This window comes from Bos indicus x Bos taurus, chromosome 4 (assembly GCF_003369695.1).
Source record: "Bos indicus x Bos taurus breed Angus x Brahman F1 hybrid chromosome 4, Bos_hybrid_MaternalHap_v2.0, whole genome shotgun sequence".
Taxonomy (NCBI): domain Eukaryota; kingdom Metazoa; phylum Chordata; class Mammalia; order Artiodactyla; family Bovidae; genus Bos; species Bos indicus x Bos taurus.
The window spans coordinates 63226233-63244748 of NC_040079.1; the positions used below are offsets into that span (position 1 = coordinate 63226233).

Sequence of the window (18516 nt, forward strand, 5' to 3'; positions counted from 1 at the left end):
GAAAGCAGAGAAAATAAGATGCAATACAAAATGGCCATCCTTAAGGCATTCAACCCTGGCAGGACAGCCAGCGTGGGCTTTCTTTTTTGTTGTTGTTTGTTGTTTAGTCCCTAAGTCCTGCCCAACTCTTTTGTGACACCATGGTCTGTACCCAACTCTGTCCATGGGACTTCCCAGACAAGAATACTGCAATGGGTTGCCGTTTCCTCCTCCAGGGGATCTTCCTGACCCAGGAATCGAACCTGCACCTCCTGGATTGGCAGGTGGGATTTTTACTACTGAGACACCTGGGAAATCCTTTATTTCTTTAAGTAAAAGAAAAAAAATATTATCTTCATCAGGAGCTAGGCAAACATTCTTATGGTAGTGGTTCTATAGTGCACAATTTGTAAAAATAATAGCAAAAGGCTGACATTTTGGTTAATAACCATGAAAACTATAACATCTACTGCCATTTCTGCAAGTGGTATTTAGAAGAATGTTCTGAATCAGACCTTAAAAAAAAAAAAGCCCACACTGGTCAACTGAATGTGAGTTTCAAATGTGAAAATTTATGTACCCATCCATCCATCTATATCTCTCTCTCTCTACACACACATATATAAATATATATACAAATAAACTATCACATAAATTATGGCTTAATATTTATAACTCATGCTACATTAAATTCATAAAATAGTGGAGCTTGAAGATATCTCAAAATCACCAAGTCAAACTTCCACAATTTATAGCTGAGGAAACTGACCTCCCCCACCAACCTGCCACCAAATTAAGATCCTTACTGCTACTGCTGCTAAGTCCCTTCAGTCATGTCCGACTCTGTGCGACTCCAGAGACGGCAGCCCACCCGTCCCTGGGGTTCTCCAGGCAAGAACACTGGAGTGGGTTGCCATTTCCTTCTCCAATGCATGAAAGTGAAAAGTGAAAGTGAAGTCGCTTAGTCATGTCCGACTCTTAGCAACCCCATGGACTGCAGCCTACCAGGCTCCTCCGTCCATGTGATTTTACAGGCAGGAGTACTGGAATGGGGTGCCATTGCGTTCTCCAAAGATCCTTACTAGCCATACAGAAAAATTCACAATCAAAACTTAGGACCCTTGACTGCTATTGGCCTGTTTCAATGTTCTAACTTTCTCAAGCAATTTGATGAATGAAAAGAGAATGGATAGTTATCAATGAGACTGAGTATATAGAGCCACAGATTAACTTGAATTTGGCAAAATGGGTGGGGGGGGGAAACTGGGCCAATTTGGGCTTTCTGCAATTACAAATATCTTAATCCAAGATCTTTTAACAAATATGCATCTTATTCCCATCCCCTGGTAAAACGAAGGTAAACTTACATACATTTGAAATGAACACAGATCATCTCCCAAGTTCAGATTCCCCAGATTCTTACAGCAACCCACCCTCAAAGCAACTGAGGTTTTAACAAGCACAACTCTGCAGTTTTGCGCCATGGCCTCACCGTGACATCCTGGAACTGAAGCCTCATGGTGGAGCCAGATGGCTGCGGACGACTGGTGATCTCCAAGATGGTTCTCAGCAGGATGTCCAGCAGGCTGGCCACTATCACATCTATTTCCTCCAGCACAGATTTTTCCTAAAGGAAAAAGAAATAATGTGCTCAGGAAATTGTGGCCTAAAATAAGAGTCCTAACAAAGGACTGGAGCTCGTCAGTCCTGGACCTCTCCTAATTTATCTAAGTGAATGACCTTTCATAGAAAACAAAATGCACGGAGATGTTAACACTTTACCCAAGAGTATGTGACTTCGCAGTGCAGTGGGAACCTGGGATGCAAGTAAAAAGATGGGGTGATGGTCTGGAACATACCCCAAACTAATTCAGAACACCAGCTATGCCACTAACATGGTGTGTGTCTCTCTGTGAGTTAAGTTTGCCTCTCTGGGCCTGACAGTTCACTAAACATCCCTTTTGGTTTTAAGAGTTTGTAATCTTTTGATTTCAGATTGTGTTTACATTTACTCTTCTCATCACCGGAGCTGCATGGGTCATTTTCCAAAACTCCTAAGTGTAAATGACTATTCCTATAAAGTGATTTTTCAGTTCAGTTCAGTCGCTCAGTCGTGTCCGACTCTGCAACCCCATTAATTGCAGCACGCCAGGCCTCCCTGTCCATCACCAACTCCCGGAGTTCACTCAAACTCACGTCCATCAGGTCGGTGATGCCATCCAGCCATTTCATCCTCTGTTGTCCCCTTCTCCTCCTGCCCCCAATCCCTCCCAGCATCAGTCTTTTCCAATAAGTCAACTGTTCGCATGAGGTGGCCAAAGTACTGGAGTTTCAGCTTTAGCATCATTCCTTCCAAAGAACACCCAGGACTGATCTTTAGAATGGACTGGTTGGATCTCCTTGCAGTCCAAGGGACTCTCAAGAGTCTTCTCCAACACCACAGTTCAAAAGCATCAATTCTTTGGTGCTCAGCTTTCTTCACAGTCCAACTCTCACATCCATACATGACCACTGGAAAAACCATAGCCTTGACTAGATGGACCTTTGTTGGCAAAGTAATGTCTGTGCTTTTGAATATGCTATCTAGGTTGGTCATAACTTTCCTTTCAAGGATTAAGTGTCTTTTAATTTCATGGCTGCAATCACCATCTGCAGTGATTTGGGAGCCCCCAAAAATAAAGTCTGACACTGTTTCCACATCTATTTCCCATGAATGTAAAGATTAGCAAACAGCATTCAGTCTAAATGAATGATGCTAGTTACAGACTGGACTTAATGTCAGGGGCTGTGGTGGGACTGCTCTCCCAAAGCAAAATGAATACTATCTAAGCCCCAGAACTTGAGAGAGAGCAAAATTTTCTGCACTGACTAAAGGTACTGGATTTGAGTTCTTATTACACCTGCACCAGACAAAGGACCATGATGACAAATGCCTTGTGTAGCAAGATTACTTTTGCAAAGAAAACTTTTAGAAAATATGAGTTTGAAGGACCCTTTTGGCTGGGATTTTATGATCAACTTTCTTATACTGGAAAGAAAACTACTAAAGATTTCCCCCCAGAACAGAGTTTCTGCTCTGACTTCCTTATCAGATAAGTGCAAAAATTGACCAAAACTTCAACAATGAAATAGGAGGGGAAAAAAATCATCTCTACTAACACCTGACATTTTTGGTTTTCTGCAGTAACCTTTTAAACTTACTTCTCACTCTCAGCAATGAGAGTTAGCAAAAGCATTCTCACTAGGCACGGTATAGCTGTACTTTAATGAACTGGGTGTGTAAAAACCAATGGTCCCTCCTATGCAGGTATCTCACACCATACTTTCAGACACAGAGTTTCTGGCCTTTTTCTCTCAAGGGCCAACTCTGTTCCCACCAAAGAACCAATGATTTTGAAATGTGGTGCTGAAGAAGACTCTTGAGAGTCCTTTGGACAGCAAGGAGATCAAACTAGTCAACCTAAAGGAAATCAACCCTGAATACTCATTGGAAGGACTAAAGTTGAAGCTGAAGCTCCAATACTTTGGCCACCTGATGCAAAGAGCTGACTCACTGGAAAAGACCCTGATGCTGGGAAAGATCGAAGGCAGGAGGAGAAGGGGGTGACAGAGGATGAGACTGTTAGATAAGCATCACTGACTCAATAGACATGAGTCTGAGCAAACTCCGGTCGATGGTGAAGGACAGAGGAGCCTGGTGTGCTGCAGTCCATGGGGTCACAAAGACTTGATTTAGCAACTAAATAACAACAACTGTTCCCACAGTACTGGAGTCCTATGTCCAAGACTTCTACTGGGAGCACATGCCAGCTGACTGCAGAGCTCTTCAGAAGGTGATCATAACTCCAAGGGAAGGAAAATGGGGAAACGATAGCATGCTAGTAAGTGGGAGGCAGAGAAACAGGCATCCCAACATTCACTGCCAATCCTGCTTTGTAAACGTTGTTACGGATGAGGCTGCATAGTAAACAGGTGCAAACTGATGGAACTAAACTAGGACATCCTTCGCACATGGACTTCACACCAGACCTCTGAACCATGAGCATGCAGGGGGTTACCCCCATTTATAAGCAAGCATGCAATTTTTCTCTGTTGACACTGCATCGTCTAATACAAACTGCAATTCCTCAAGAGTTAGGAACATTGACAGGAATTCCTAGAGCCACGACAATGGAGTGATTAGTAATGGTTTTGGTGCAAGATACCACCAGGCCCCTGGGCCTCTCTTTAGCTTTCACTATCTGCACAGGGCTTGGCCCAAGGCCTGTGGCCAAGCTCTGACCATCATCATCCAGTCTTTCACTGAATGGGCCGAAACAGACTGTCTTTGCAAGCAATAATTTATTCTTGCCACAGAGGATTTATCAAGATTAAAGACACATGTGGGAGGCTTTGAGATTTCTAATTTTTCTCATTGGGTATTCAGTTCTTTCTTGAAATACAAGTTTAAGACACGCAGGTTATTTGGGGCTACAGCCATCCAACAAGGTTAAAAAAAAATTCCTTTAGAAGAAAAGTAAAAAGTCCAATATAGATGGACATGAAAGTGAGAGTCTCAAAGGATGATTCTTTGGTGTGCTTTCTCAGAAGACTTAACATTTTCTTTCCAGAAGCCATCTGATGGGTACTATATCCTATGACCTGTGTTTACTTACTGAGCTATTTTTCTTGATGAGACAAAATACGTTGCTAAGGATCCGTGCACACATGATCAGGTCCTTCTGCTCTTGCAAGTGCATGTGGAGGTGATGTAACACGACAGGTAAGAGAATGTACCGGGAATCTGGAGGGAGGAGAAGTATTAGTGTCACATTTAACAGGCCCACGCAAACCTCGTGCAAATCCTTATCTACTCTTTAATTTTAATTGCTAAATTATTAACACATATAGTTAGAAAAGTACTCGTTCTACAAAGTTAATACTGAAAAACAGTAGTCGCTTCTCCAACCCATGACTACTGGCCTTTCACTCTTTTATTGAAACAGGTTTTTTTTGTTTGTTTGTTTGTTTTTACTACCAAATACCTAAATAGCATGCTTTTCTTGCTATCTCCAGACTTTTCATTGAGATGGATCATCGACTCACTTCTGTTATGGTAGATGAGAATTTAGTTTTTTGTTTTGTTTTTTAGTTTTTAGTGTTTTGTTTTGTTTCTCTTTTTCTTCTCTTCAGCCTCTTAAAAGAGTTATATCACAATTTCTGGCTAAATTAACACTTTTCATTTCCTGCTATTCTGATTTCCAACCCTTTCTCCATGATCAGATTTTTGTTTTATTTTTGTTTTTCTTTCTGAAAGTTTTCAGGAATTCCTTGAAATTCAAAACTTTATGATCATATACTTTGTCGTGGCTCTTAAAATCTATAAACTTATGCCCTTTAGTTCTGGGAACTTGCCTTGAATTATTTCTAGTATTATTTCCTTCCTGCTACTGCTAGTTCTTCTCTACTCTGTCTGGAACTTTGACTACATTCATGTCATGAATATCTTAAACTATCTTCTACTTTTCTTGAATATTTTTTCATATTTTTGATCTCTAATTTGTCATAAGTATTTGAAATAGTAAGGTGATAAGTAATCTAAAAATTGACTTATATGCAGTATATATCCCAATATTTTGAAAACATAACAGTGAATATGCCTATTGTCCTTAAGGTTTATTTTTCAATGTGATGTCATGAACACAAAATTATTGCCTATCTTGGGCCCATAATGGGAATTTTATTTATAGGATGTGCCCACTTGCAAATACCCTAGCCTACCTTGCTTGGTTTTCTAAAAGATGTCATCTGTGAAACAATTCAAATGAATTAATTTTGGTTTATAAAAATCCATGTGTCTTATAGACAGCTTGTATAAGCTATAATCCCACCTCACTCATTCAAGGGAAAATGGATAAGCTAAATAACTCTATACCTATTAAAGAAACTCAACTTGCTATTAGGAGCATACAAGGAAAATTCCAGACCCAGGTGGCTTCTATGAGTTCTATGAAGCAATACGTAGAAGAAAGCATATCAAGTCTACATAAATCCTCCCAGAAAATAGAACAGGGAATACAATTAACTCATTTTATGAGGCCAGCATTATCTATGCCAAAATCAGTCAAAGACATTTTAAGACAAAACTACAGATTTGCTATCTCTCATCAATATAGATGCAAAAATTCTTATAAAATTTTAGCATAACACACATACAGTAATTAAATAGGTTTATCCTGGGAATGAACGATCGTTTTAACATTTGAAAGTCAATCAATCAATGTGATTCACTATATTAGCAGATGTATGAAACATGTGAAAAATTCAGCATCCATTAATGATAAAAGGTGATAATTAAAGAATAATAGATAGTTTTCTCAAATTGATAAAGGGCCTTGATGAAATACCTACTGTTAGCTAACATAATAGTAAAAGATTGAATGCTTTGTCTTTAAGATCAAAAATAAAGCAAGGAAGGCCAATTTCACCAATTCAACACTGCACTGGATTCCTAGCCAGTATAATAAGGTATATCCATAGGGAAAAAATGTATGATCCTGTATCCTAATAAAAATTTTAAGTATTCACAATTCGGAAAGCGCCTTTATTGGTGTTTGCCTGACTTCTCTTGTTGTCTTCTTGATTTCTTTCAGTAGTGAGTTTGGCAGTTATATTTCTTTTAATGCCTGCCACCGGGCTACCAACACAATGAGGTGTGGCCTGAGGTTTACCATCAAAACAAACCACATAAGTCACAGTCATGCTTCACTTTCAGAAAATGAACACAAAGTGTTAAAATTCAGTAGAACTCATTGCAGGCTTCCTTGCAACAGGAAGCCTTACCAGGGAACTTCATTGAAACTGAAAGTGAAAGTCACTCTGTTCTGTCAGACTCTTTGCGATCCCATGGACTGTACTCCAAGCCGAAATACTGGAGTGGGTAGCCTTTCCCTTCTCCAGCTGATCTTCCCAATCCAGGAATGGAACCGGGGTCTCCTGCATTGCAGGTGGATTCTTTACCAGCTGAGTCACCATGGAAGCCCAAGAATACTGGAGTGGGTAGCCTATTCCTTCTCCTGGGGATCTTCTCAACCCAGGAATCAAACCAAGGTCTCCTGCATTGCAGGTGGATTCTTTACCAGCTGAGCTACCAGGGAAGCCCGATACTTATTTATAAAACAATTACTTGACAAAAAGAACCAAGAAAAGGAAACTGAAAGCTTAAATGACAGGAGTCACTGCCTAGTGATGCTTAATTAGAAAGGAAGATAAAGCTTGTCTGATATGTTCCTGCAGCCAGTGGGATTTGATTTCTAAAAATTCAATTTGCAACCAACTGTTAAGGAAATCTCTACTGCCAAAATGTAAGGCAGACAAATAATTGGTGTGTGGTGCGTGTAAAAAGAAATATATGAGTTGCCTGAAGATTTGCTGCTTCTCCATTACTAGGGCAATATTAGCCAATGCACATGATAGAATCGAGGGGTAAATGCCAAACGAGCTGACTGGTTAAAATGCTAATTCTTACCTTTAAAACAAAACACCTGGAGTCATCAAGAAGGCTCAAAAGAAAACAGAGAAAGGCTCAAAGAAAAAACAAAACCCAGACTTGAACATACAGTAAGTTTCTAAACAATAGAATCTGTTATGCAGGTTCTGTCCTTGAAAGGGTCAAATACTCAGATTCAGATTCTCAGATAAAGCTCACTGTATGGTGTGTATGGTGTGTCTTACTTTTTATTTTGTCTGTACACACTTGAAGAGATAAAGCCAGCTCCCATTAGCAATTCCAATAGGTGTGGGGCTAGGAAGAGGAAACAGCAGCTAAGAAATGCTGATAAACTTCCTTCTCGATGTTAATTTCAAGGAAAGTTCTCATCTTTGTTCCTCTAGCAACAAAGTTTTAATCATCTTTGTAGTCTTCTGTCTCCCAGTGAGTGAGGGCTGTGAGTCCTGTAGGGGCATGCAGGGTTACCAGCCACTTTCCACCAACTGTCCCAGTATAGGCTGGACGCCAGCACGACTCCCAAGCAGCTGCTCCATGGCAGCCTCAGGATGCGGAGATGGTACCCCAGGTGGGCAAGGGGTCCGGCTGTGGCACAGCTCTGAATGGAGCAGAGCCGCTGGACAAAAAGCCCTGCAATCAGAGCTGGTTTAGGCCTTTGTGATCCAAGATACCAGGAAATGAACGGTTAATGTCACAGACAGCAACAGAACCTGCAAACAAGCCCTTCAGACACTGTGGACAGAAAACGCTCAAAATGGACAGGACTGATGATGATTTAGGGGCTTCCTGCCATGCACACACAGTCAGTACCACACAGGTAGACAACAGCCCAGGGCTAGGGATCTCTGTGTGGCCCAGGTTTCTTAGAGAGTGGTTTCAATCTCCCACCCTTAAAGCAAAATACTAAGGAATGCAGAGGAACCAGAGATCAAACACCAGCATACGCTAGATCATGGAGAAAGCAAGGGAGTTCCAGAAAAACATCTACTTCTGCTTCATGACTATGCTAAAGCCTTTGAGTGTGTGGATCACAACCAACTATGGAAAATTCTTAAAGAGACGGGAGTACCAGACCACCTTATCTGTCTCCTGAGAAACGGGTATACAAGTCAAGAAGCAAGTTAGAACCTGGCATAGAACAATTGACTGGTTCAAAATTCTGAAAGGTATATGACAAGGCTGCATATTGTCACCCTGCTTATTTAACTCATATGGATGTGTGAGCACCGAAGAATTGATACTTTTGAACTGTGGTGTTGGAGAAGACTCTTGAGAGTCCCTTGGACAGCAAGGAGATTAAACCAGTGAATCCTAAAGGAAATCAGTCCTGAATATTCATTGGAAGGACTGATGCTGAAGCTGAAACTGTAATAATTTGGCCACCTGATGCAAAGAACTGCCTCATTTGAAAAGATCCTGATGCTGGGAAAGATTGAAGGAAGGATGAGAAGGGGATGACAGAGGATGAGACAGTTGGATTGCATCACTGACTCAATGGATATGAGTTTGAATAAGCTCCAGGAGTTGGTAATGGACAGGGAGGCCTGGTGTGCTGCAGTCCATGGGGTTACAAAGAGTCGGACACGACTGAACGACTGAACAACAATTCCTGCTCCATCCTGATCCTGGTCATGACCTAGTACATAGCATTCATGAAGCATCTATCAAGTGTCTATTATGCAGCAGGCACTGTTATGGAAGCTAGAGATAAAACTGTCTTCAGGATAAATACAACCCATGTTATTTTAGGCTCTTATTCTGGGATGAGAGGGGAGAGACAGACTGGAAACAACTAAATCACCAGTTCTTCAGTTATTACAGATGTGTTAGGTTATCCAAGAAGTAAAAAGCCAAAGAATGAGACTGATGATGGGATGGGTGAGGCAGATAAGAGATTTCTTGAGAAAATGAGAGTTCAACTGAATTCTGAAGGGTAAAGATGGGTCAACTTGATTCAGAAAGGAACAGGAGAAAGTCGGTTCCAAGCAGAGTGAAGTAACACTGAGAGGGGACCAGGCAGGTGGGCAGGGCATTATCATTGTACTTTGAGGGGAAAAAGAGCATTCTTCGTTCCTGCAACTCCGTGCATCTTTACAAGGCCTGTCTGCTACAGTGTCAGCTGTGGTTAATAGAAAAGTTGTGAGCAAGTGGCATTTTCTAATGTGAAAGAAATTTAATTACAGTGCAAGAAAAGTCAATACTCAACTAGGCTTTACCTAAAGTTCAAAGAAAAGCTACAGGCACTCATCAACTGTAGTAAGATTTTATTCTTCAAGTCGTCAAATTAATAGATACACCATCACACATCCTTTTTTAATATTGTGGCCTAAAGTGGGGGGTGGGATGGACAGGTAGAGGCATTCATTCCCAGAATAAACTTTAAAAACAGTCTTATGGGGACTCTCCTGTGGTGGTCCAGTGGCTAAGACTCCATGGTCTCAGTGCAGGAGGCCCAAGTTTGATCCCTGCTCAGGGAACTAGATCTTGCATGCCACAGACTCAGTGCAGCCAAATATTAAAAATAACAACAAAGATGTCCTTAAAAAACTGTCTTATAGTCCACCTTCCTCCCTTTCTCCTTTACTTTTTCATTGCGGCCATCAAGTCCACAAACGAGCTAATAGGGAACTGGGGAGTTTCTGGCAAAAGGGAAAAAAAATGACTTCTGGGTACTTTCTTACGAAATCCCTGAGATGCCTGGCTTTTCAGTCTGTGGGAATAGGAGGTGGCACCAGCACGTTTCTCATCACTACACACTCCGTGCATTTATGCTCACCTCTATTATCTACACTGTGGTTTGCCTGAGAAACTGCTCAATTACCCCAAAGTAAAAACATGTATGACCTTATCTTAGCAAGCAAATAGCTCGGGAATGACCACAGACCTCTGCTGAACAAGTCAAGCACCAAGCGATGGGGCCCAGTGAAAACGGAGGCAAAACCACAGTCCCCCAGAGCCTGCCCTGTGGTCTGAGAAGACTCAACACCCACCTTCTCACTCCCACAACTTCAACTGCCACTCAGCCCCCATTCTCCATGCTTCTGCCTCCCCCTGCCTCAACCTTCATCCTTCAAATCTGCTCTTTACTCATGGCAAGCTGTCTTCTCCAACATCACTGAAACCTTTTCCTGGCCTTCAAAAAACAGGAAGAATAGAATTGTGGGGAGAAAAGGAAAAGTGAGCAGCTCAACTTTTATACCTTAAATAAGCCTGCCTGGACCCCGGATGATTCAGACGTGGAACAACAAGCTGCTTAAATTTCAAATCTGAGCGAAGTCTTTCAGGTCTGGTCAGCTGCCCTAGACTCTCACTTTGCGGGACTCTGCCTGGCTGTAGAATGTCTCCAGCCCTGAGGCTGCCCCTGCCCCTTAACTCAAGATGGCCTGAACCTTCCTACCACGTTTTTGTTGTTCCCTTCTGTGGTGTTGACCTTGTATGCCCCTCTTTGCCTTCTGTGAGTGTTAATTTCTAAGGTAAGCTCAACTGGAAGTATTCTGCAGCCATATTGCTTCCTTTGCATATCTCCTCCACTTTTTTTCTCTTTGAGGTTTGCACTGGTTAATTTTATATGTCAATTTGTGCCATGGGAGGTATTGGTTAAGTGGTATTTGGTTAAATGCTATCTTTGGTGTTACAGTGTATTTCTGGATGAGAATTATGTGTGATTTGGTAGGCTAAGTAAAGCAGACTGTCCTCCCCAACATGGGTGGGCCTCACCTAATCCATTGAAGCTCTGAATACAAGAAAAGGTGGAGTAAAGAAGAGTTTACTCTCTCTGCCTGTCATTCAGCTGAGATATCCACCTTCTCCTGCCTTCAGATTTAGACTGCAGTTTATACAAACACCTCTCCTGGTTTTTAGGCCTTGGAACTCAGACTGGAACTATGTCACCAACTTTGAATCTCCAGCTTGCTAACTGCAGATTTTGGGACTTCTCAGCCTCGACAAACACATAAGACAATTCCTTACAATAAAGCTACACACACACACACACACACACACACACACATACACTATTGGGTCTACTTCTCTGGAGAAGCCTAATATAGGATTCTAGTACAAAGAAAACTTTCAGAACTTTCTATCTCTCCTAAGGAGCTTGTAACATCTACAGTCTTGTTCTCCAAAATATTTTGAAATCTATTTTCTTAAAGCATGGGCTGACTGTACTCTGTATGCCTTTCTGGCTAAAATGAATGCCCCAGAAAATGAAATCACTTTCTCAGATCCTTCTCACTTCTCTATCACTAACCAGTTCATCTTTGTTGATCAGAATTCAGCTCAGAGTAGCAATTATCTCTGCCATACTCAGTGTTCTGAGAAATGGAACTGTCATTAAGGCCATCAAGAATTAAATACTTTGTCTTCAGCTGAATACATAGCCAGTTGATACCCTGTAATGTACTTATCCCTATTTTATTTTCCCCTGTTCAGATTTATAATTTTAATCAGCAAAGTGTCATTTGTAACTTCCATCTGGCCAAGATGTGTGTACTCATATAACTGTAGGATTTCATGTTCCATTTATTTTACTTCCAACAAGTAAATAAAATTCAGACTCCTGAGTGTTTTTGCCTTTCATATATGGAGCTACCATCACACTGCTTTTAAACTGTTCATTTTACCCCTATGTAGTAGGCAGAATAAATTGTTCCCCTCAAAGACATCTACATCTTAATTCTCAGAACCTGTGAATATGTTATGTGAATAGATTATGTTAAAGAGATTTTTCAGAAATGATTAAAATAAGGATGCTGAGCTGGGGAGATTATCCTGAATTATCTAGGTGGGACCCATGTAAACATAGAGGTCCTTACAAGTGAAAGCAGCTAGACAGAGTCAGAGATGTGAAGATGCTAGACTGCTGGCCTTAAAGATGAAGGAGGCAGGAATGTAGGTAGCCTCTAGAAGCTGTCAGAGGCAAGAAAACAAATTATTTCCCAGACACTATACAAAGGAATGTTGCTCCATCCACACCCTGATTTTAGGCCAGTGAGAAGCCTTTTGGACTTCTGCCCTATAGAAATGTAACATAAGAAATTTGAGTTACATTAATCTACTAAGTTTGTGGTAGTCACTGTGGTACCAGCAGGAAACTAACAGGTCAAAGTTTATCTAAAACATGAATCTGATTTCACCATAGTTTGGTGATGCTATTCATGGTTTTTCCTTATTGTTGTTGTTATGATTCCTGGGTAATTTTTTTTTTACCACTAGTGCCACCTGGGAAGCTCAGCGAGTCACTAAATAGCAAGCTAATCCCATCTTCCTGGGGGCACTGATGGAAGTCAGGCCTCTTACTAGCATCTGTGCGTGTGCCTCAATGTGATCCATTGATCAGGAGTCACTTTGTTTCTCAGAAGTTTATACTGCTAAGTCATTTCAGTGTGTCCGACTCTGTGCGACCCCATAGACGGCAGCCCACCAGGCTCCCTCGTCCCTGGGATTCTCCAGGCAAGAACACTGGAGTGGGCTGCCATTTCCTTCTCCAATGCATGCAAGTGAAAAGTGAAAGGGAAGTTGCTCAGTTGTGTCCGACCCTCAGCGACCCCATGGACTGCAGCCCACCAGGCTCCTCCATCCATGGGATTTTCCAGGCAAGAGTACTGGAGTGGGGTGCCATTGCCTTCTCTGATGTTTCCCCATAATTACCCTCCACGAGGAGTGTCCCACAGAATAAGTGAAGCAGGCTTCCCCTCCCCCTCTTCCACATCACTAATCCCCAGCACTGGCTCCGAGTCTCTCCTCTAGGTCACGAGCACAGGCCTTTCAGGGTCCACGTTCCCTGGGTCTCTTTAGTCCTTCTATTCTGGCCCCAATAAATAATCTCATCACCTCTGACAGAGACCCAGTATGATTTCTCTACCATCTCCTGAGCATCAGTAATCAACAGGGAACTGAGTCCACAGACAGAACACATCTCCCAGGGGCAATAACGAACAAAAATAATTTCCTTACATTTAGAAATGGTTTTCATTATCTATGTTGCTCTTTTTGTGTCAGACTTTAACCTAACAAAGAATTATCTAGCCAGTAAGAGAGAAATATGGTAAAAAATCACCAATTCCTCTGTTAGGAGAATAAACTCTTCTTAGTTTGGTAATTGATATTGACAGAATTGATATTCTAGTCAAATTTGGATGTCTAGTTGGGACCGTCATCCTTTCTACTTCATATCGCCTATTCTTCACCCTCAAGGAAGCCCTAATCATTGCAGCAGAACCCTAGGGATCTGAGGGGTACAGTCTGAAAACCACTACAAGAAGCATCTTTCTTTCCAGGATGAGATGTGTTTTCATGGGGAGAAATCAGAAGGCTGAAGCCTCTTTCCCATTGAAACATTGTTATCTCAGAAAAAAATCAGAAACATACTAACAGTCTATCAACAGGAGAAAAGATAAATTAACCACAATATACAAAGATTCATTGGACTACTATATAACAGTAAAAAAGAACAAGAGCTATATCTAATAGCATGGAAGAATTAAAAAGTGCAATATTAATCAAAAAGAAGCACTCTACAGAATGACATTAAATATAATATTATATAAAGACTAGAAGATTAAAAAATTTTGAAAAGGTAAAGAATGATATGTTTTTATAGCTACAGAATAAAGACACAGAAAATAGAACCGAATCTGATAGTGGAAACATATATGAAGGAAATGAGTATATACAAGAGGGCCTATTTCTATTTAAGACAAATCTCTTAAAAGATCTAAGGTAAATATCTCCCATTGTTGAGATTTATTATGCTATAGTCTGTTTCTATGTTTAAAGCATTTCACAATAAAATAATGTAAAAAAGGTTTCTTAACTATATTTTAGTCCTATTTCAAAAATACAACACACACATATATGTATTCATGTGAAAAGAGATTTCTCAAAATATAATTTTTTAAAGTTTTTGATTCAGTGATAATGATAGAAACTTTTAAAAATAAAATTGAAAATGAGACTAGCATTTTATTATTAAAAAAAAAAAACTAGAGGAAAACAAAATGTGCTTCCCTCATAGCTCAGTCGGTAAAGAATCTGCCTGCAATGCAGGAGACCTGGGTTTGATTCCTGGGTTGGGAAGATCCCCTGGAGAAAGAAATGGCAACCCACTCCAGTATTCTTGCCTGGAAAATTCCGTGGACAGAGGAGCCTGGTGGGCTACCATCCATGGGGTTGCAAGAGTCAGACACGACTTAGCGACTAAACCAAAAAAAGATTATGACAAAATCAACTTAGCAAGTAGTCACTTGCTATTAGGATAAAATATATAAAAAATGACAACACACTGAAACTTTCGCCCACTTTCAGAACAAATTGATGGAAAACTTTTAAGGACAAATGAGATAAACAAACAAGGATTATAGCAGGTTCCTGTAAGCATCTCTGAAAAGAAAAATTTTCAATTTTGTTGAACGTTAAAAGAAAAAAAAATCTACAGCAAGGAAAAAAGCATGCCCTACACTAAAACTTGTTGTGATCTGAATTAACAATTTAATTACTAGGATTTTCATTCTTTCCAGAAATAAAGTTTTAAGAGCCATACTTTTGTGTCTGTTTGATAAACTTACTCTCCCATCCAAATACACAATGCTTCTGAGAAAGAAGTCTTTAGTTTCCTTTTTAAATTGCTTCTGCTGACCTATGACTAGAAAATGTAAGTCATGGCTTTCTAGAGACACTGTTTCATCTGAGAGACCCGACACCTTACCCGGGTTGGTATAGAGCTGGCTCTCCACAGTCTTGCCAATGCACTGCAGTTTAACGGCCTGCAGGGCGTCATCCACGTGCACGATGGTCGGCAGACTGCCCAGGGTGTCCTGGACCAAGTTGGCCACCTCCCGGACGTCAAAGAGCTTCAACAGCTCCGAATACACAGCTGGGAAGGAGCTCAGAAACACAGCCTTTAAAAGAAGAAATTTAAGTCAATTCCCAGATATGCCCTGAAAAATCAGCTATAAAAATGTCAGTGAGTTTAAGACTGTGACAAATATTTTTAAATGGTAGGAAATAGAATGTCAAATGCTTCTTCTACCTAAATCTAAAAAGACTAAAAGGGCAAAATTTAGGGGAAAAAGGTATACCAAAACAGAGCAATTTTTCAAAACATGCAAAGGTACAACATAGTAAAAACTGGGAAATCCTGTAAAACAACTGACATTAGCAAAGTGATGGACAAAACCCCCACAGATTCAGCAGAAGGCAGCGTGATCAAATGGAAGGAATACTCAGCCAAGACCTGGATTGTAATTATTTATGTTTCATTCTTTTTGGAGAAGGTTTCTGAAGTGCTCATTTAAATCTCATTTACCTTTAAGAAGCCAAACACATTAATTTCCTAAAACACTCAATTTATGATTAAAGAAAAAACATAGGACATCAGAAAGCATCCGAAGACCTAGATTATATGTAGGACTGGCTTGACTTCTAATCAATTCTGTGACCTTGGGCAAGTCATTTTAATCCCCTAGGTTTCAGCTTCATCACTTGTAAAATGACAAGATCATTGGAATAATCCCTCGGGTTACTTCAAGATCTAATGAAAATCCAAAACTGTGTGTATTAAGAACAATATTGTTTATATAAATGAAGAAACCTGATCATTATTTTTTTAAAGAAAAAAAAAAATAGATGCTAACTTCAAACCCTGAAGGGCATACTTTAAAAATTGGGCTAAGACTGTACATCAAAACAAACTCAGCCTTTTGAAATTCCACAAAAGGAGGGCAGTGGAAAGAAAAATCGATCAACCACCTGGTGGAGGAAGAGGCACATGTTTCTAATATGCTGAGATTCAATGGCTGTCGGATTTACCAATGAGATCTGACACCAGCAGAAAGTGGGTCAAGTCTACATATGCTGATGATTCAAGCACAGAATCAAATTCAAATTTGTGGACTTTGGTATCTACCTATATAACAGCAGCAGAAATATGTTGAAGAGCCGAGACCTGTTTCTGATGTCAGAACCATCAGAATGCTCAAGGTACTAGGGTCAACAGCTATGTTCTCCCTTTGACCTTTAAAAATTATACATCTACTTGAATGCTTTTAAAATTAATAACCTGATATTTTTTGGTAAAGACTATATTTATATAACCTTCATTTTACTCTGCAAAGAACTGAGTCATAAGATGAAGTTTAAAAAAATTAAATGAGGCCAGCTTTCTGATCACTAAAAAGTCACCTAACTTGATGTTCCTCATAAATCCCTTAATGTATGCATCAATTCTTTATTTATACCTCTTTATTTCAAAAAGATATTTGTACCTGAAGTGTAAGATGCAATTATTAAAAAGGATAAATAAAAAAGGACCTTGTGATGAGGGCAGAAAGATATTTGCACAGGTATCTAAGCTAAAGATTTTTACTGCAAATAAAAACATGATATTGTTTTGATCTTCCTGGTATCCAAGACAAAAAGAGAAAAGATAATTAATAGGAATTTGGGGCAGGGTCTCAGGGCTCAATGCCTTCCACCATTCTTCTTTTCTTGGGGTTCCCAGGGTAGAGAGCTGTCCTTGGAATGGACTATAGACACCTGAGTTAGCCTTCTGTCCTGCTCCCAAGGACAGAATTATTAGCAGGCTGGGCTTAGGCCAGGATGACCAAATGAACCTCCTAGCAGTGAAGCGACTTAGCAGCAGCAGCAGTATCAGCTCTACAGAGCAGCTGTCTACTGATCCAACTGGAAGGATTGCTGGGATGGCCTATTCTGCCTCCAGGAGACAGAATTTGCTGAGTTGTAACTCACATGGAAAAAATCCAAAATGGAGCAAGGAAACTGGGATTTTTGTGTTTAAAGCAAGAATCCGGACCAATGGCTATCCTTGGCTCTGGACACAGTAGTCAGAGTTCCAAGATGATCTCCAAGAAATTTGTCCCCTGATGCTGTTCCCACGCAGAAGTGTTCTCTGACACGTGGGGGAACTCAGAGATCTGAAGCATGAGAAAGATTTGATAAACTGTGCCTGGTTTTGAGGATCAGAGGGGCCATACACCAAGGAATGTGAGTGGTCTCCAGGAGCTAAGAGCACCCAGCTCCTTCCCCACCTCTGGTCGACAGCCAGCAAGAAAATGGGACTCTCACCCATAAGGAAACTGATTCCTGTCCAAAGTCTGAAAGATCTAGAAGGTGAATTCCTTTCAAGAGCCTCCAGATAAGCTGTCAAAGCCAACCCCCTGCTTTTGGCTACAGGAGACCCTAAGCCAAAAATCCGACCACGTCTTTTGATCTACAGAATCTGACCTGATAAATGGGTGTCATCTAACACCATCATGGTCATTTGTTGTGCAGTGACAGTAACCTAACATATTGGATCAATCAGATTAGTGACACCTTCCATCTTAGAAGAGACAGCTATGAAAGTGTGGGATCAAAGGGGGACTTGGAATGGGAAGAAGTGTTTAAAATTCTCCTTCCTCCCAAAATATAGAGGGAGGAAGGAGAATTCCTCTTTGCTTAATGAAGAAAACTAACCACTTCTTTATATAAATTTTCTCTTAGCATCAAACTAAAAAACTATGTACGCATTTTATATATTATCTCCTGAAAAAAAGCTAACAGTCAAAAAAGAAGAATCAAATATGATTCTTTGAAGGTGCGAAAGTTTCACTATTTAAAAAAATATATTTTAATATTTTAATTTTTCTTTGGCCATGCCGCAAGGCTTTGGGATCTTACTTCCCCAACCAGGGATACAGCCCACACCCCCCTGCATTGGAAGGTGAAGTCTTAACCACTTCACGTCCAGGGAAGTCCCAATTGCTTCACTATTCTGATGGAGGGGTAGAATTTAGAGAATCAAGAGCAGTTGGAGGTTAAATATAGAAAAGGAAGCTGCTCTATATCACGGCTGTACCTCAGAGCCCAAATCTCTCAGAGAGACGGCTAGGATTCAGTGTAACGTAATGAAGGTAAAAGAATGTTTCTCTAACTTTAAAGAAGAAAAAAATCTCAGGAGTCCATAGCAAGACATTCTCATTTGAGAAACCATGACTTAAGGTTACTCTTGAGAGTAGGAGAATACTTTTCAATTGTGAATTAGGTATGTT

The 18516-nt window shown here is 40.4% G+C and overlaps 1 protein-coding gene across 3 annotated transcripts in view; it reads right to left on the reverse strand.

The window, feature by feature from the left end:
- The window catches only part of DOCK4 (dedicator of cytokinesis 4), a 477735-nt gene that overhangs the window by 127491 nt on the left and 331728 nt on the right, over positions 1-18516 (reverse strand). For all 3 annotated transcript variants that reach the window (XM_027539557.1, XM_027539555.1, XM_027539556.1), the window contains exons 23-25: positions 15174-15366; positions 4635-4762; positions 1472-1606 (exon numbers count right to left, since the gene is read on the reverse strand). In XM_027539557.1, coding sequence (XP_027395358.1) covers positions 1472-1606; positions 4635-4762; positions 15174-15366 — 456 coding nt within the window. The remainder of the gene's footprint in view (positions 1-1471; positions 1607-4634; positions 4763-15173; positions 15367-18516) is intronic.